Source organism: Somniosus microcephalus, chromosome 12, assembly GCF_052327205.1.
Source record: "Somniosus microcephalus isolate GS21.2 chromosome 12, FLI_Smic_1.0, whole genome shotgun sequence".
Classification (NCBI taxonomy): Eukaryota; Metazoa; Chordata; class Chondrichthyes; order Squaliformes; family Somniosidae; genus Somniosus; species Somniosus microcephalus.
In genome coordinates this window covers 170213751-170233665 of record NC_140998.1, presented here as the reverse complement: position 1 = coordinate 170233665, position 19915 = coordinate 170213751, and the positions used below count along the sequence as shown (strand labels likewise).

The 19915-nt window shown below is 51.6% G+C and overlaps 1 protein-coding gene across 1 annotated transcript in view; it reads right to left on the bottom strand.

Annotated features, from left to right (window-relative positions):
- Positions 1-540: 540 nt before the first annotated feature.
- The window catches only part of LOC147109717 (EH domain-containing protein 3-like), a 91983-nt gene continuing 72608 nt past the window's right edge, over positions 541-19915 (bottom strand). Inside the window, exon 6 of the mRNA XM_086003835.1 lies at positions 541-8922. Within this exon, the coding sequence (XP_085859961.1) occupies positions 8401-8922 (522 nt within the window). The 3' untranslated portion in view covers positions 541-8400. The remainder of the gene's footprint in view (positions 8923-19915) is intronic.

The following is a 19915-nucleotide window of genomic DNA, read 5'->3' as shown; positions in this document are numbered from 1 at the left end:
ATCAAGTGTACTGCACCCCACACAGACCCTGCCCTTTAGTGCCAGGAGGAGGCCTGGAGAAAGGCATGACGTCTGTTTTCAGATCCTATTGTAAAATTCAACTATTCTGGACAGCAATCTGGAAGGTCACAATGACCAGGACCAACCTTGTTCTCTCCCAGCCCCATGACTATTGACCAGAGAGCAACAGCCCACACCATCATCATGGAGATTAGCATAGCTCTCATTGTTAGCATCAAGGAAGTGTTTCTTCCCCTCCCTCCCCTTTACAGGGAGAGCACAACACTACCACACTCCCTCAAAAGGTATGCAAAACACTGATGGATATGCCAATCAGAATCAGTGAGCTGTATCCTCCAGCTAAAATGCAGAACTGTCAGTGCCCATGTGCAGACCCAACTGTAGTGGGGAAAAATGCTCAATCTCGTCGCACAATATGCATTTTTGCTGGTCACTCACTCGCTCACCTCAAGGATGTATGAAGATGTGTGCAAGGAGCAGATACGAGAACATAAACACAGCAATTAAAAGAAAGGCACATTAAGTTAGAAACCAAGATTTTATTTATTCATAGAGATGTTTTAATGCAATTTTACATTAAAGATGCAAATATAACAATTTTAAAATTATAAAATCATTCTATCTTCCCCAATATAGAAATAATTGAAGAAAAAAGATATGCCATGTTTAAACTTAGTCAAAATCCAGGTTTAGAGTTTATGGAGAGTAGTATCTAAAGCAGAAGCAGGTTTTTAAATGTATGTACAGTATCACTTTAAACTTCCTTACATAACCCATGCGGGCAGCCTGATATTTGGCCATATTTCAGGTAATCCAGTTAAGTTTGTGATTACTCCAAAGATGGTACATACAGTACCGACAATATTACAACACAAACAATCTTGAGGAATACTTCGAAGATAGTAGATTCTCACCTCAATGTGCCGAGCAGCAGTTTGTTCCACAAATATACAGTTCGATACGGAATGCACTGACAGGCAACAGCCCCAGAAAGAAGAATGCAGGGACAAAGAACAGGATCAGCAGCTGATCAAAGTCACTCATCTGCAACAAAATCCCCTGCCCTGCCACGGTGACACAAACTAAAATTATACTGGCATTTCACACGGATACTAAGCAAGGCACTTTGGAAAAACCTCTATGGCAGTATTTTGTGGTTTTGTATGTGCTAGCATCAAGAAAGTGTTTCTTCCCCTCCCTCCCCTTTACAGGGAGAGCACAACACTACCACACTCCCTCAAAAGGTATACAAGACACTGATGGATATGCCAATCAGAATGTCAGAGTGCATTCATCACACCAGTCACCACCACCACCACCCCCCGCCCCCGCTTTCCCAATGTAATTAGTCTGCTAAACTCCCCAACCTGGTCTAATTACAAGGGATCAACCTTTCTCCCTTGCCTGACACATTCTCTGGCTCCAATGTTCTGCTGATGCTGCTCTGCAACTGGCTGCAAGAACTTGTTCTCAGTCTCTCAGGGAAGAGAGTGGCAGGATCAACCTGGCTGTATCACAGGTGCACAACACAAGCCTGTCCTGTATACCTGGAATGGCTTCACTTCATTGGAATTCCTCAGCAACATGCACGTTAACCACACCATTTCACCTGTACAACCTCCTCCAGACTCTCAAAATAACACACCCGATATAAACCCGTTGGATAGAGAATCCCTGCTGGGAACAGGGGCAATACAGTGTTCATCGCAGCAGTCAGGCTGGCCTCATCATTCATGTTTTGCTGAAGATTCTTTTGAAGGAAAGTATGCAGCTGTGGGAGTGGCACAGAGCCCAAGCAGTTTGCAGTGGGAGGGGAGATTTGGCAGCTCTGCAGTGCACCTAATTTCTGGTCATATATTTTTGAATAACATTTAAAATGCGTGATTAAAACAGATGGGAGGCAAATATGATGATTCAATATCTTAAAGATATTAAAATTAGGTGAGATTGGTACAATATGTTTTTGTGTTTGTAAAGCTATAGAGTGATGCGTGGGCAAATGTTTAATCTTCTGCACCAGACACCGTTCTCAAGACAAACAGCATGAATTTTTCATGTTCCATTGGAGTGAAAATTTATCTTAAAATAGCACATTAATTATATAAACAGAAAAACTTAGTTTTAGGGTACATAAAACACATCCAGTCTGATCACTCGGAGCTGTGACAGTGCCGAGGGTCCGACCACTCGGAGCTGTGACAGTGCCGAGGGTCCGACCTCTCGGAGCTGTGACAGTGCAGAGGGTCCGACCTCTCGGAGCTGTGACAGTGTCGAGGGTCCGACCTCTCGGAGCTGTGACAGTGCCGAGGGTCCGATCACTCGGAGCTGTGACAGTGCCGAGGGTCCGATCACTCGGAGCTGTGACAGTGCCGAGGGTCCGACCACTCGGAGCTGTGACAGTGCAGACCGTCCGACCTCTCGGAGCTGTGACAGTGCCGAGGGTCCGACCACTCGGAGCTGTGACAGTGCCGAGGGTCCGACCACTCGGAGCTGTGACAGTGCCGAGGGTCCGATCACTCGGAGCTGTGACAGTGCCGAGGGTCCGACCACTCGGAGCTGTGACAGTGCCGAGGGTCCGATCACTCGGAGCTGTGACAGTGCCGAGGGTCCGATCACTCGGAGATGTGACAGTGCCGAGGGTCCGATCACTCGGAGCTGTGACAGTGCCGAGGGTCCGATCACTCGGAGCTGTGACAGTGCCGAGGGTCCGATCACTCGGAGCTGGGGCACAGTCTCAAGGATCAGCAAACAAAAATAGCTGAATTTAACCACCTTCAAGCTCCTTTGAATAAGAAAACCTACTCAAACTAACAGCATCCATAGTTCACCAACTCAATACTATCTCAAGCTGGAAGACAAGCCAATGACCATTCCAACTTAACAGAATCCTGCAGCATACATTTAGAAAATCTACTGAACAAAATAAAGCAGAATTGCACAACTGATTGGATACAGAGGGCAACACACAGGCTGAGGTAGAAGATGCAGGAGGGACACACTGCTGAGTTACATAAAATACTACAGGCATGAGCAATTAAAGTCAAAACAAATGCAACAGGAGAAGGAGTTTTAACAGATCTTAATACGATAGCAAAATACTGCGGATGCTGGAAATCCAAAATAACAACAGAACATGCTGGAAAAACTCAGCAGGCCAGGGCAGCATCCGTGGAAAGAGAAACAGAGTCAACGTTTCAGGTTGATGACCTGGCCCGCTGAGTTTTTCCAGCGTTTTCTGTTGTTAACAGATCTTAACATGGATATAAGGAGTGAAGTTATAGGACAATGTCAAGTGCAATGTAAGAACATAAGTCTTCAAGTACAATACACAGCATCTGTCTGGGCCAAGAATTTTTGGAAAAATGGGAGTGTTTTAGATGTATAATATGCAGTGCCAACTTTTGGAGTTTTTGAGGAAAATGCACAAAAAACACTAGAGAAAGAAAATTGTCAATTTAGAAATCAAGCACGGGGAATACGGCGAGACAACAGAAAATCTCACGTTATAAATTGTCCTTCTATCACACGTTCTAATGCTCAATGTATTCTTTGAGTTTACAGACACACCTTTAGCGATGGCCCCACCTAATAAATGGCACCATTTTAATGTTAATGTAAGAAAAGGGACACTGCTGGCAGTTCCAGCTTTATTGGCAATAAAAAAAAGCAAGGACTCTCCAATGGGAAAACTTGCCATACAGGACACTGCACTTATTAAAACCCATGCTTGAAATTAGTTTGCCAAAAGAGCTTGGATGATTGTGTACTGTTTGACTTTTGCTCTGCTACAACGCTTCTAATATGATTTCAAACTTTTCTTTTTAAAAACATGCATCAGTTTTGCTTACCATTCCCATTACATTCAGGAGTTTATCCTGTTCTTATCTAGCCACCAGTAGCACCTTTCCATTGCCCTTTTATTTTGTGATTAATCTCGTGTCAGAATGTCACTGATGAAAATGAAGCAACAATATCAGTCACTGAGGTTCACCCCCATGACATCACATCTATAGTAAACCTCCTAAAATTACTCAGTGGTGCACTCATCAGTTAAGAGACTAAACAGACGACTAGAGAAGGCTTTGTTTTATAGCAGCAACTTTCAATTGGATGGCAGATTTGATCGCTGTCCAGGGGCAGTAAAACTGGAAAATTCAATGAGCCACCCACCCCAGGATCATTCTTCATTTCAAAACTCACAACCAACATTCATACAGCCCCCACACCACCAACCTCTCTAACTTGTACATTGCAGCGGGTTTTGGTTCACTGCCTTGTATGAAACACTATAAAACATCCAAGTAATGTGGTCTGAAGGAGAGCTACAGTACCAAGATGCCGGCTCTCTGTAGAATGGATGCATTCCATTAATATAGAGGCAATAATTTCCCGGTCAACATAGGGTTTCATAAATAGCAGGCAAATAATTTTAAAAAAAAAGAATTTTGTCCAAATTTCAGTGCAGGAATGAACAATCTTTCATCTTCTGGAGACAAAAACCCTGATTTGGACAGTTTGCTAAATATCAGGAATAGACAGGAACCCAGAGCTCTGGATTCTCAGTTCTGACATAGAGTCATTGACCTGAAACGTTAACTCTTTCTCTCTCCACAGATGCTGCCTGACCTGTTGAGTATTTCCAGCATTTTCTGGTTTTTTTTCCCTCAGTCAGGATTTGCCTTTTATTAGATTCCAGTTGAGGTTTTTTCAGACATGGGGAGAGCTATGCTGCAAATTTAACGCAATCTCCTGTTATCCCCTGCAATTTATTTCTAAAGGTAATTTTAACCGTGTGCATTCATGGTTTCTATTTCTAACCAAGCAGCTTCAATGGCAGTTATCTGGGGATCTCCAGTAATATACAAGTACACAGTGCTTTTAAGGACTACCATTGCTACAATGCTGCCCCAGGGAAAAAGTGTGCCTACAAGCAGATAATGGTATTACTGCACAACTGAGGGCTTTCTGTAACTGGAGACAACATTTCAGTGGTTATATAGTCTGCAGGTGGAAGTCACCATTTGCCTCATTCTACTCTTCGGCTAAAGCTACCTCCATGTTCTCGGTTTAGTAAACGGTAGCATTCTCGCTCCGAGGCATCTCAGTCTGCCACTTGGAACAGAGGTTTAGAATGATGGGCAAGCTATACAACAGGACTGTACACACTTTATAACCAGTGCTATAAACAGAATTATGCAGAACAGCAGAAATAGGTCCAATGGCAATTACATCTTTTGTGGACAGATTTAAGAGAAACAGCGATGCTAGTTTCGAGTCAGGTATAACAGTGGGTGAAATTCTGGCCAAAAGTCCAAAAGGACTGACGGCCGCCACAATATATAGGCAGTCAAATGTCATGAATTACATATGGTGTATTCAGACACTCCCACTTCAGGAAACAATTTGGTCATTACTAAGTAAATGTATATCTTTTTAAATTTGCAGCTTCACTATAAGTTACCAATACTACCTGGGTGATAAAGCTCGAGATATAGTAGTCAAGTTTAGGAGCCGGATACTATCTGTGGGCACATGGATGGTATGTTCTTTACCGGCATCGTGAAGTCACTTGCAACAGCCTGAATCCACACTCTCTAGCTGTAATCAGCTGGCTTCTCCCAGGACCTGGGATCTTCAGTTCTGATTTTGCCACTATTCAATAAAGGCTTATTGCAATTCCTCTCAGAAACAGGTCCTGGAGAAGTTGATTGGCACCTTCTAACATTTCTCATCACTGAATATTTAGCAGCAGCCCCAGTACAGTTGTCACATTCAATATTTCATATATTGCCCTGAAACTGTCTCATAGCCCTGAGTAAATAGAAATATACTTAAGTTATCTGTACTTCATAAATGGTGCAACATAAAACGTTTATCTGTGAAAACCTATATTCGAGTCATCAGCACTGAATGAAACTGGCCTAAATCAGGAATGTCCCTCTACTGCACTGAATGAAACTGACCTAAATCAGGAATGTCCCTCTACTGCACTGAATGAAACTGACCTAAATCAGGAATGTCCCTCTACTGCACTGAATGAAACTGACCTAAATCAGGAATGTCCCTCTACTGCACTGAATGAAACTGACCTAAATCAGGAATGTCCCCTCTACTGCACTGAAGCCGGCTGAGTTTAAAAACAGAACCTTTCCTAAAAATTCTGGATGTAAAGCGATTTGCAATACAATGTATTAACCAATATTATCTCCTCAGCTCTCAAATTACAATTTTCAGTACTTCACCCTGTTAAGAAATTACAGAAGATCAAGAAAGTTACACTTCATTGATTATCATTTAAATGTGCAGCAAAATAATGTAGAACCAGGAGAAATGTTAAAAGGACAAACATGCACACATTCTACACACAATTGGCAATGATGGTGACCTTTAATTTTACAAAAATGTCAAATATGCCGACACTTCAAAGTAACTTTTCATCTTTTGGACCCAGTTTCTCTCCTGCTGTTGATGCACTGGTTTTGGCACTTGAGGTTTCAAAAAGTAGTGCAGTTTCGCAAATATCTGCTCTCTCCCAAACACCCCACCCACTCCAAGTCCTGAGCAGTTCCAATAAAGATTAAGCCCAGTTTAGTTTGGAATAGAAGTTTTCCTCTCTGCTTATATTTTCAGGAAGACAGTGCTTCCAAATGAGAGAAGAATGAGTGCACGTGTAGCCTCTTGGATCAAACTATTTTGCAGTAAACCCACAGCATGCAATATAGCTGTACACTTATCAGCATCTCATTCCCCTGATGACATTACCTTGTGTTTCAAAACTGCTGGGATGCAGCTTGGGATCAGGCATGGTGTGTTCACACTCCCACTGCCAATTTCATTTTAGAAATGTAATTTTTTTTTCCTGACACCTCCCCCTTGAAGCACTTTGGGAGTTTTTCTACGTTAAAATCAGAGTATAAATACGAGTTGTTGCTGTTGTTCTGAATGGTGAGTACACCCCAAAGCTCATCATTCTTGGTACTATGAGCCAGTGTGTCCCTACAGGGCATGGTTTATAACACAAGATCACACCACTTGCAGTCTCCAAAACAAGTAATTGTGAAGCAATAAGGGGAACAAGAGCCGTTAAGTGTGCAGGTAGCGTATCTACTTTTAGTACACTCAGCAATGTGAGGTAATGCATTTGAACACAGGTCCCCTTTTAACAATGTGCAGCCTGCATTTTTGTTTTGCTCAAGATTAATAATCTAATCACCTGCTACAGCAGAAGCCACTATTTGGAGGCATTAAATGGAATGTTTTTCAAATTCAGTTCAATCGAATTCATTCAGTCACTTAATTCCTGTGGCGTGCATTCTCCATCCCACGATTCAGTGTCACTCGGCTGTCACGATCCCGAATTCGAGCCTTGCCTCCTTCTGGCTGTACTTCTGGTACTTGCTGGCCGAGGCCAATGTCCCATTGAGTGCACATGAAACTTTACCTTCCCTCATTTTTAACCATTATTCCATTAAATAAAATAAAATAAAATATTAGAGGGCAGTTTCAAAATTTTGGTCACCAGAACTTTTTTCCTAGAAATTTTTAACTGACTAGCAAAAATAATCAATAAATAAATCTTTCTTTACATTGTGCTGATGCAGTATTTAACATTAACAGCAGTTACAAATTTATATAATGGGCTAGCCCGGTTCTGCAATGGTCACACACCAAGATAGTTCAAGCCCAAGGATTGGCTCGAGTTCTCAACCTTCGCCGCAAACCTCCGCTGGGGTGAGTTTTCCCTATTTGCAGCCGGCTGCCAGATCTGTGAGTACAGTCGTAAAATGCTTTACGCATGGGATGAAGGTGGTGACAAACACTGAACTGACAGGGCAGCGCACGGTTACCTTTAGGACTTTTACAGCCTTTTCAGGAGCGGAAAGCTCTCCTGCCTTGGTCATAGCCACCAGATCAAACCTGTTCAGATTGCCCAGCCACCCGGAGGACAAGAACCCGACAGAGTGGAGAAAAATAAGAGGAGCAGACACGAGAGGAAGAGTGGCAATGTCTCTGCACACCTGAATCCAGTCAGGACACTTCAGAAACATGAAGCTATGTAGAGGTACTCAGTCATGTTAATCAGGTGTTTGTCACAGACTGCATCAAATGCTGACATTGTGTCACACTCTGGGGACATGTTAGACGTCCAAGATTCAGAAACTCTAGTGAGACCCACTATTTTTATATCTGTCAGTTAAAATGCACCAGCACTTGATTTAGTAAAAATGGTTATGTGTCTAGCATAGATTTATATTATATAGAAAATAGATCCTATTTACCCAAATCTACAGCCCTTTCCACCCTCCCCCAGAATTAACTGAACAACTCTTTCTGCCATCCATTCACCAATTTGTCTCTACTCTAAACTGCTGAATGGACTCAGTTCTTTCTTTGGGATGGAGGTATGAGGTGCCCTGGCAATTCACCGGGCAAATCATAGCCTTCGAGTTTTATCTTAATCAGGTGACAGGCCAGAGCAAATTCCTCATCGTCCAGCATTCCGTCACGATCGTAGTCAGCCAGTTTCCAGATCTTCCCCAAGACAGTGTTTGGCAATTTAGACTTGACCATTTCTTTCTTTGCATTGTTCCCGCTGATTTTGCCATTAATTGGTGAGAGCATGTAGAAAATTTCATCGTACTTTGACTTCTCCCTTGCTACAATCCACTCACTCTCATCTATTCCTGCTCCGGCGCCCTCACCATACCCTTCATTAAAGGGCCCGTTAAGGTTGCCGTCAAACGCCCCGCCTGTCACAGCCTGCGCTGGCTTGCTCGCCTCTTCGTGCCGGATCAGGTTCATCAGTTGGGCGATGTGATTGGCCAACATTTCATCCACCGCCTCCAGCAGCTTGGGTTTCAGAGTATGGAACTTGCTGAAGTCAGAGAACTGCAGCATTTCCTGCCAAAGCAAAAAAAGAAAGTTAAATAGTAAATAGCAGCAAAATCTAGTCGGACCTGGATACCAGCCCTTTCATACTCTGATAGGGAAACTACAAGGCAGAATTTGATGCGCCAGTTGCCAGTGTACAAATTACCAAGTATCATCTACTCAATAAAGCTCTGGATGCTTTTCATTATTACAGTCCTGTGGAAAATCCGCTCTAACTGGTGTTAGACTAGATACATTTAAGGGAAATTTAGATATAAACACATGAGGGAGAAAGGAATAGAAGGTTATGCTGATTGGGTTAGATGTATGTCTTTTTTCCTCAACCATCTCTAACTTTTCCCAGTTCTGACGATGGGTCATCGACCTGAAACGTTGCCTCTGTTTTTCTCTCCACAGATGCTGCCCGACCTACTGAGCATTTCCAGCATTTTCTGTGTTTATAACAAGTGGTGGCTGCTTTCAACACAGTATACCAACTAATAATCTCTACATTCAATTCCAGAAACAAGAGGATGTGCAAAGGAACTCCCACAACCAAGAAAAATGTGTCATTATTTGACCTCTAAAGCAGTTCCAAAACACTGCCATTGTATTCTCCCATTCTTTGCTGCAATGTGTTTACACCAGAGGCCGTTGCATGAATTATTTCCAAACTTTTCAAACAATTTCACTGCGCTGCGCTGACCGCAGGTTCCAGACACAACACATTGCCGTTTCTTTGTTCTCCCAATTTCCTTCCAACATGTGAGCTGTGGCTTACAAGTCTGGCACTGCAGAAAATACAGCTTTTGTTCCAAGCCCTTGGTTTTGGGAACAGGGATTCCTGTGCAAGTAGGAATGAAGCACATTCCTACATAACTATGCAACAGTTTCAGCCTAAAGGCTTCACTATTCACATCCTCAATCTAAAGCGGAAGACCCCGGATAAGATCAGCAGTTCGAAACTTTCAACATGAGGACCATGTAACTATGCTTATTCTTCCACAATTTTCCCAAGGAAGAATAACTCCAAGCCAGGAGCTCGACATTTCAATGTCCTCAGTAGCAGCAAGTTAAGCTTTCCAACAGGAAAAATTTAACTATTTTTTCCCCTTGTTTTTCATCCTAGTTCTTGTTCAATGTATAGTTTACGAGTTCAGCATGCCTTTTGTTCAGACTGATTAGAAATGCCAAGGTTCTGACATTTCCACATTTTGAAAAGCTTTGATCAGCATCAACACTTTTGAGAGGAAACATGTAGATCACCACAATTTTTGACAGCTTTGGAAGTTGCTGTTAGTTTCCCCAGGACATTACAGGTGGTGCTGGCTGAAGACCCTCCAGGTAAAGGGATCAATTCTCTCTTTGCTGCCTTCTAACCGGGATTTCGTAAATTGTCGATGCACATAACTGTGTCGGATCAAAGGCGTGACACAGCAAAGAAAACACCCTCGCTGGCTGTGTGCATCATGCTATCTCCTTGTCCTGGTCGTTCAGATGCTTTTTTTGTTACCTGTCCATATTTTTACTGTTTGAAATTGAAGGCTGAGTAATTAAGAAAACAGAATTAGAATAAAAATAGTTTTTGACACTGCTCTCCTTCAAATCATACTGCAGGAAAAGGACTTCCAGTGCAGAGTCTCAACCGCATTAACTCCGTTCACACTGGGCACCTTCCAGAATTTGAGACAATGGACAACCCAATCCATTATACTCACCTGTCCAGATGAATTGACATTTCACAATGCTCCTGCCCCACATTTTTTTTTAACAACATCAAATCACTTGCCCTGCACACAATCCATTAGCAAATTGAAGAGTCTTTGCTCAGCTTCCCAGAGCATGGGAGGCCGAGGACAGCGGACCTGGAAGGAGGCGGCATCAGAGGAGGCTACAGCAGAGAATAAAGAGCGTGGGAGGCTGAGGACAGCGGACCTGGAAGGAGGCGGCATCAGAGGAGGCTACAGCAGAGAATAAAGAGCGTGGGAGGCTGAGGACAGCGGACCTGGAAGGAGGCGGCATCAGAGGAGGCTACAGCAGAGAATAAAGAGCGTGGGAGGCTGAGGACAGCGGACCTGGAAGGAGGCGGCATCAGAGGAGGCTGCAGATACAAATCCGTCAAATTCCAAAAGAACAGCAAAATCAAGGAGTGACATCACAGGACTGCAGGTAGGTGATTGGTGGGTGAGTATTAACGTTTTATTCTCTCTAACTTACCTAAATAAACTAATTAATATAACTATAAATAATCGTGTGAATAAAGACTTTAACTAAGAGAGTGAGAGAAGTGGCCGGAGATCAACGTAGGCCCAACTTTTAAGACTCTTACGCCTAGAAATTCGGTATAGCTGTGTTTGGGGCGCTAGTCCTGGCGATGCGCAAAGTTCAGCGCCAGGCGCAAATTAGCGCGATATTGGGTTGCAGTGCCCCTAAAGGTGATTGCGGCGGTAAATCAGGCGCTGCACGCTACTCTTAAGGCGCTAACCCGGCGGCGCAACCCAATTTCGCGGCAGCGTGGCACAGCGACGGTGCTGTCAATAATCACTTTCCCTGAGACACACTGGCGCCGGCCAGCTCTTAAAGGGGCAGGTCAATTGGCATCACCAGACACACTCACTGCCTTGTAGGCCTACCTGTGGCGCACCAGCCTAGCAAGACATGGAAAGGGTGAGGCAGAGGGCGGAACGCCTCACCGATGGGGCATTGGATGCTTTGGTTGGCGCAGTGGAATCAAGGTCAAGGAAGATGGTCGGAATGTGATTTATGTTTTGGACAGTCTCCCGGGTGTGAGACGCAGTTATGTGTCAGTGTATTAGTTTTGCTTTCTGTTGCCATAGCTTTCTCATGTTTGAAGGAACCACATTGTGTAATGAAACACTTTCTTCATTTACAATGGCCATGCCTGCTATTTACATGCATCTTGCCCTTCACAGGCTTGGGGGTATCAGACTGGCTCCATTCCTGTTCTTGGAATGGCAGCAAGCATTCTGTGAGAGGGGCCTAGAAGCTACATCTGATCAGCCTCTGACGCGCAGCCTGAGAAGAGCCGCTCGCGTAGAAGTTCAGGCCAGCAGGCATCTTCTCAGCCACCGACAGAGATGTCCTGCACCTTATCTGAGGCTGCAGATTTGGCTGAAGCAGCTGGCACAGCTCAGTCACCACCTCCTTTCTAAATCGCAGCCTTCTGACACACTGCTCCTCCGGCATGTTCATGTAGGAAAACTGCTGTCGGAAAACCCTGCCAGCGTAAGGTCTGCTGTGGCGACGTCTGTTGGCCCTCCTCCGTCTGGCCATGCCCGCCCCTCTCTCCCAGTGCCCTTTCCAGATGATTCAGCAGCAGGACGTTCCCCTCCAATGCAGCCCCCATAATAAGTGCCCACAGGAAGGTTCCCCGTTGTCAAGGCTCACCAACAGCAAGGTGATGGTCAGAAGGCTGAAGATCCGTCTGCTTGCGCTGGCTCAGTGGTCAAATGGCTCTCAGTGTGCAGCTCAGCAACTCTTTGTAGCTCTCGAGGAAGTTGTGCTCCAAAAATGGCTGCCGCTTTTAAACCACACCAGTCCCCTTTAAATAACGCTCCTCCAGCCCGAGAGCGATTTGGTAAGGCCCAGGTAAGCTGTCACTATTAGCGCCAGGCGCTACGGAGGGGGGCACCACTGAATTTCCGGTCCGGGGCACCCAAAAGGCGTTGCACACTCAAATGACGTCATAATCAGCCTGCGCCCATGAGCAGGCGCTAAGATTTAGCGCCGGCGCTAAATGCATGCTCAATATGGGGCGAGGCGCTAGGCGCCCTGCGCCCGCCCGGAAATTGGCTAGCGCCCCACTTCTCGGCCTCTTTAGGTGTTAATCGGTGGCGCTAACAACCGAATTTCTTTCCCTTAGTCTTAAGTTCATTTCTGTAAGTTAGTTAATAGTCGCATAAATAGGGGCATGGCAGGGCACCTCAATCCTGTAGAATGCACATCTTGTGCCATGTGGGAAATCCAGGACGCTTCCAGTATCCTGGACAACCACATGTGCAGGAAGTGTCGTCGGCTGGAGTTTGAGCTTCGGATTTTGGAGCTTAAGCAGCAGCTGGCGTCACAGCAGTGCATCCATGAGGCCAAAAGCTACGTGGATAGCACGTTTCAGGAGGTGGTCATCCCGCAGCGCAAGAGTGCGCAGGCAGAGTGTGAATGGGTGACTGCCAGACAGACAAGTAGGACCAGGCAGGTAGTGCAGAGTTCCCTGAGTACATCTCACTCTCCAACCAGTATTAAGTACTGAATACTGGGGAAGGCGATGGTCTCTCTGGAGAATACAGCTAAGTCCACAGCACCACGGGTGGCTCAGCTCTACGGGGTGTGGGGCAGGAGGAAGATCGGTACAGCAATAGTGATAGAGGATTCGATAGTTAGGGGAACAGACAGGCGTTTGTGGCCCCAGACGTGATTGCAGGATAGTATGTTGCCTCCCTGGTGCGAGGTTCAAAGATGTGACTGAGCGGCTGCAGGACATTCTTAAGGGGGGGGGGAGGGTGAACAGCCAGAGGTCGTGGCTCATATCGGTACCACCGACATAGGTAGAAAAAGGGATGGGGTCTTGCAGGCAGATTTTAGGGAGCTAGGAAAGAGTTTAAAAAGCAGGACCTCAAAGGTAATAATCTCCGGATTACTCCCTGTGCCACGAGCTAGTGAGTATAGAAATAGGAGGATAGAGCAGATGAATGTGTGGCTGGAGAGATGGTGCAGGAGGGAGGGCTTCAGATTCCTGGCATATTGGGACCGGTTCTGGGGGAGGTGGGACCTGTACAAGCCGGACGGGTTACACCGCAACAGAGTCGGAACCAATGTCCTCGGGTGGGGGGGGGGGGGGGGGGGGGGGGTTGCTGGTGCTGTTGGGGAGGATTTAAACTAAGTTGGCAGGGGGATGGGCACCAGAATGTAGCATTAGAAAGGAGAAAAAAGTGCACAAAGGATGGGGAGCGACAGAGAGCACTAGAGTAAGAAATAATAAGTATTAGGTGGGGTCAGACTAAGAGAATACAAGGTGATCTAAGACAGGTTTACAGTGTATGTGTGCTAATACACAAAGCGTGGTAAATAAGGTTGGTGAACTGCAGGTGCAAATAGACACATGGGAATATGAGACCTGGCTCAAAAAAGGGCAGGAGTGGGTTTTAAATATTCCTGAATATAAAGTGTTCAGGAAAGAAAGGAGGTGGGGGTGGCAGTATTGGTTAAGGAGAATGTTACAGTGCTGGAGAGAGAGAGGATGTCCTGGAGAGGTCAAATTGGAATCAAAGGTTGGCAGGCAAAACTGTAATCAAACAATGGGCTGTCTTTAAAGAGGTGGTTCGGGTACAGTCAAGGTACATTCCCACGAGGGGGAAGGTAGGGCAACTAAAGCCAGAGCTCCCTGGATGACAAAAGAGATAGAGAGTACGATGAAGCAGAAAAAGAGCACGCATGACAGATGTCAGATTGAGAATACAAGTGAGAATCAGGCTGAATAGAGAAAGCTCAGAGGGGAAGTGAAAAAGAGGGGCAAAGAGAGTATGAGAATAGATTGGCACCAACATAAAAGGGAATTCAAAAGTCTTCTACAGGCATATAAATAACTAGCTGGAGTGCCTGGTGGTGCCGAGGCTTTTTTGAGGGGATGCTGTTGTTGGAAGAGAGAGAGAGCGAGCGACTGGGGGGGGAAGAGAGCGAGCGACTGGGGGGGGAAGAGAGCGAGCGACTGGGGGGGGAAGAGAGCGAGCGACTGGGGGGGGGAAGAGAGCGAGCGACTGGGGGGGGAAGAGAGCGAGCGACTGGGGGGGGAAGAGAGCGAGCGACTGGGGGGGGAAGAGAGCGAGCGACTGGGGGGGAAGAGAGCGAGCGACTGGGGGGGAAGAGAGCGAGCGACTGGGGGGGAAGAGAGCGAGCGACTGGGGGGGAAGAGAGCGAGCGACTGGGGGGGAAGAGAGCGAGCGACTGGGGGGGAAGAGAGCGAGCGACTGGGGGGGAAGAGAGCGAGCGACTGGGGGGGAAGAGAGCGAGCGACTGGGGGGGAAGAGAGCGAGCGACTGGGGGGGAAGAGAGCGAGCGACTGGGGGGAAGAGAGCGAGCGACTGGGGGGGAAGAGAGCGAGCGACTGGGGGGGAAGAGAGCGAGCGACTGGGGGGGAAGAGAGCGAGCGACTGGGGGGGAAGAGAGCGAGCGACTGGGGGGGAAGAGAGCGAGCGACTGGGGGGGAAGAGAGCGAGCGACTGGGGGGAAGAGAGCGAGCGACTGGGGGGGAAGAGAGCGAGCGACTGGGGGGGAAGAGAGCGAGCGACTGGGGGGGAAGAGAGCGAGCGACTGGGGGGGAAGAGAGCGAGCGACTGGGGGGGAAGAGAGCGAGCGACTGGGGGGGAAGAGAGCGAGCGACTGGGGGGGAAGAGAGCGAGCGACTGGGGGGGGAAGAGAGCGAGCGACTGGGGGGGAAGAGAGCGAGCGACTGGGGGGGAAGAGAGCGAGCGACTGGGGGGGAAGAGAGCGAGCGACTGGGGGGGAAGAGAGCGAGCGACTGGGGGGGAAGAGAGCGAGCGACTGGGGGGGAAGAGAGCGAGCGACTGGGGGGGAAGAGAGCGAGCGACTGGGGGGGAAGAGAGCGAGCGACTGGGGGGGAAGAGAGCGAGCGACTGGGGGGGAAGAGAGCGAGCGACTGGGGGGGAAGAGAGCGAGCGACTGGGGGGGAAGAGAGCGAGCGACTGGGGGGGAAGAGAGCGAGCGACTGGGGGGGAAGAGAGCGAGCGACTGGGGGGAAGAGAGCGAGCGACTGGGGGGGAAGAGAGCGAGCGACTGGGGGGGAAGAGAGCGAGCGACTGGGGGGGAAGAGAGCGAGCGACTGGGGGGGAAGAGAGCGAGCGACTGGGGGGGAAGAGAGCGAGCGACTGGGGGGGAAGAGAGCGAGCGACTGGGGGGGAAGAGAGCGAGCGACTGGGGGGGAAGAGAGCGAGCGACTGGGGGGGAAGAGAGCGAGCGACTGGGGGGGAAGAGAGCGAGCGACTGGGGGGGAAGAGAGCGAGCGACTGGGGGGGAAGAGAGCGAGCGACTGGGGGGGAAGAGAGCGAGCGACTGGGGGGAAGAGAGCGAGCGACTGGGGGGGAAGAGAGCGAGCGACTGGGGGGGAAGAGAGCGAGCGACTGGGGGGGAAGAGAGCGAGCGACTGGGGGGGAAGAGAGCGAGCGACTGGGGGGGAAGAGAGCGAGCGACTGGGGGGGAAGAGAGCGAGCGACTGGGGGGGAAGAGAGCGAGCGACTGGGGGGGAAGAGAGCGAGCGACTGGGGGGGAAGAGAGCGAGCGACTGGGGGGGAAGAGAGCGAGCGACTGGGGGGGAAGAGAGCGAGCGACTGGGGGGGAAGAGAGCGAGCGACTGGGGGGGAAGAGAGCGAGCGACTGGGGGGGAAGAGAGCGAGCGACTGGGGGGGAAGAGAGCGAGCGACTGGGGGGGAAGAGAGCGAGCGACTGGGGGGGAAGAGAGCGAGCGACTGGGGGGGAAGAGAGCGAGCGACTGGGGGGGAAGAGAGCGAGCGACTGGGGGGGAAGAGAGCGAGCGACTGGGGGGGAAGAGAGCGAGCGACTGGGGGGGAAGAGAGCGAGCGACTGGGGGGGAAGAGAGCGAGCGACTGGGGGGGAAGAGAGCGAGCGACTGGGGGGGAAGAGAGCGAGCGACTGGGGGGGAAGAGAGCGAGCGACTGGGGGGGAAGAGAGCGAGCGACTGGGGGGAAGAGAGCGAGCGACTGGGGGGGAAGAGAGCGAGCGACTGGGGGGGAAGAGAGCGAGCGACTGGGGGGGAAGAGAGCGAGCGACTGGGGGGGAAGAGAGCGAGCGACTGGGGGGGAAGAGAGCGAGCGACTGGGGGGGAAGAGAGCGAGCGACTGGGGGGGAAGAGAGCGAGCGACTGGGGGGGAAGAGAGCGAGCGACTGGGGGGGAAGAGAGCGAGCGACTGGGGGGGAAGAGAGCGAGCGACTGGGGGGGAAGAGAGCGAGCGACTGGGGGGGAAGAGAGCGAGCGACTGGGGGGGAAGAGAGCGAGCGACTGGGGGGGAAGAGAGCGAGCGACTGGGGGGGAAGAGAGCGAGCGACTGGGGGGGAAGAGAGCGAGCGACTGGGGGGGAAGAGAGCGAGCGACTGGGGGGGAAGAGAGCGAGCGACTGGGGGGGAAGAGAGCGAGCGACTGGGGGGGAAGAGAGCGAGCGACTGGGGGGGAAGAGAGCGAGCGACTGGGGGGGAAGAGAGCGAGCGACTGGGGGGGAAGAGAGCGAGCGACTGGGGGGGAAGAGAGCGAGCGACTGGGGGGGAAGAGAGCGAGCGACTGGGGGGGAAGAGAGCGAGCGACTGGGGGGGAAGAGAGCGAGCGACTGGGGGGGAAGAGAGCGAGCGACTGGGGGGGAAGAGAGCGAGCGACTGGGGGGGAAGAGAGCGAGCGACTGGGGGGGAAGAGAGCGAGCGACTGGGGGGGAAGAGAGCGAGCGACTGGGGGGGAAGAGAGCGAGCGACTGGGGGGGAAGAGAGCGAGCGACTGGGGGGGAAGAGAGCGAGCGACTGGGGGGGAAGAGAGCGAGCGACTGGGGGGGAAGAGAGCGAGCGACTGGGGGGGAAGAGAGCGAGCGACTGGGGGGGAAGAGAGCGAGCGACTGGGGGGGAAGAGAGCGAGCGACTGGGGGGGAAGAGAGCGAGCGACTGGGGGGGAAGAGAGCGAGCGACTGGGGGGGAAGAGAGCGAGCGACTGGGGGGGAAGAGAGCGAGCGACTGGGGGGGAAGAGAGCGAGCGACTGGGGGGGAAGAGAGCGAGCGACTGGGGGGGAAGAGAGCGAGCGACTGGGGGGGAAGAGAGCGAGCGACTGGGGGGAAGAGAGCGAGCGACTGGGGGGGAAGAGAGCGAGCGACTGGGGGGGAAGAGAGCGAGCGACTGGGGGGGAAGAGAGCGAGCGACTGGGGGGGAAGAGAGCGAGCGACTGGGGGGGAAGAGAGCGAGCGACTGGGGGGGAAGAGAGCGAGCGACTGGGGGGGAAGAGAGCGAGCGACTGGGGGGAAGAGAGCGAGCGACTGGGGGGGAAGAGAGCGAGCGACTGGGGGGAAGAGAGCGAGCGACTGGGGGGGAAGAGAGCGAGCGACTGGGGGGGAAGAGAGCGAGCGACTGGGGGGGAAGAGAGCGAGCGACTGGGGGGGAAGAGAGCGAGCGACTGGGGGGGAAGAGAGCGAGCGACTGGGGGGGAAGAGAGCGAGCGACTGGGGGGGAAGAGAGCGAGCGACTGGGGGGGAAGAGAGCGAGCGACTGGGGGGAAGAGAGCGAGCGACTGGGGGGAAGAGAGCGAGCGACTGGGGGGGAAGAGAGCGAGCGACTGGGGGGAAGAGAGCGAGCGACTGGGGGGAAGAGAGCGAGCGACTGGGGGGGAAGAGAGCGAGCGACTGGGGGGGAAGAGAGCGAGCGACTGGGGGGGAAGAGAGCGAGCGACTGGGGGGGAAGAGAGCGAGCGACTGGGGGGGAAGAGAGCGAGCGACTGGGGGGAAGAGAGCGAGCGACTGGGGGGGAAGAGAGCGAGCGACTGGGGGGGAAGAGAGCGAGCGACTGGGGGGAAGAGAGCGAGCGACTGGGGGGGAAGAGAGCGAGCGACTGGGGGGAAGAGAGCGAGCGACTGGGGGGGAAGAGAGCGAGCGACTGGGGGGGAAGAGAGCGAGCGACTGGGGGGGAAGAGAGCGAGCGACTGGGGGGGAAGAGAGCGAGCGACTGGGGGGGAAGAGAGCGAGCGACTGGGGGGAAGAGAGCGAGCGACTGGGGGGGAAGAGAGCGAGCGACTGGGGGGAAGAGAGCGAGCGACTGGGGGGGAAGAGAGCGAGCGACTGGGGGGGAAGAGAGCGAGCGACTGGGGGGGAAGAGAGCGAGCGACTGGGGGGAAGAGAGCGAGCGACTGGGGGGAAGAGAGCGAGCGACTGGGGGGGAAGAGAGCGAGCGACTGGGGGGGAAGAGAGCGAGCGACTGGGGGGGAAGAGAGCGAGCGACTGGGGGGGAAGAGAGCGAGCGACTGGGGGGGAAGAGAGCGAGCGACTGGGGGGGAAGAGAGCGAGCGACTGGGGGGGAAGAGAGCGAGCGACTGGGGGGGAAGAGAGCGAGCGACTGGGGGGGAAGAGAGCGAGCGACTGGGGGGAAGAGAGCGAGCGACTGGGGGGGAAGAGAGCGAGCGACTGGGGGGGAAGAGAGCGAGCGACTGGGGGGGAAGAGAGCGAGCGACTGGGGGGGAAGAGAGCGAGCGACTGGGGGGAAGAGAGCGAGCGACTGGGGGGGAAGAGAGCGAGCGACTGGGGGGGAAGAGAGCGAGCGACTGGGGGGAAGAGAGCGAGCGACTGGGGGGGAAGAGAGCGAGCGACTGGGGGGAAGAGAGCGAGCGACTGGGGGGGAAGAGAGCGAGCGACTGGGGGGGAAGAGAGCGAGCGACTGGGGGGGAAGAGAGCGAGCGACTGGGGGGGAAGAGAGCGAGCGACTGGGGGGGAAGAGAGCGAGCGACTGGGGGGAAGAGAGCGAGCGACTGGGGGGGAAGAGAGCGAGCGACTGGGGGGGAAGAGAGCGAGCGACTGGGGGGGAAGAGAGCGAGCGACTGGGGGGAAGAGAGCGAGCGACTGGGGGGAAGAGAGCGAGCGACTGGGGGGAAGAGAGCGAGCGACTGGGGGGGAAGAGAGCGAGCGACTGGGGGGGAAGAGAGCGAGCGACTGGGGGGGAAGAGAGCGAGCGACTGGGGGGGAAGAGAGCGAGCGACTGGGGGGGAAGAGAGCGAGCGACTGGGGGGGAAGAGAGCGAGCGACTGGGGGGGAAGAGAGCGAGCGACTGGGGGGAAGAGAGCGAGCGACTGGGGGGAAGAGAGCGAGCGACTGGGGGGAAGAGAGCGAGCGACTGGGGGGGAAGAGAGCGAGCGACTGGGGGGGAAGAGAGCGAGCGACTGGGGGGGAAGAGAGCGAGCGACTGGGGGGGAAGAGAGCGAGCGACTGGGGGGGAAGAGAGCGAGCGACTGGGGGGAAG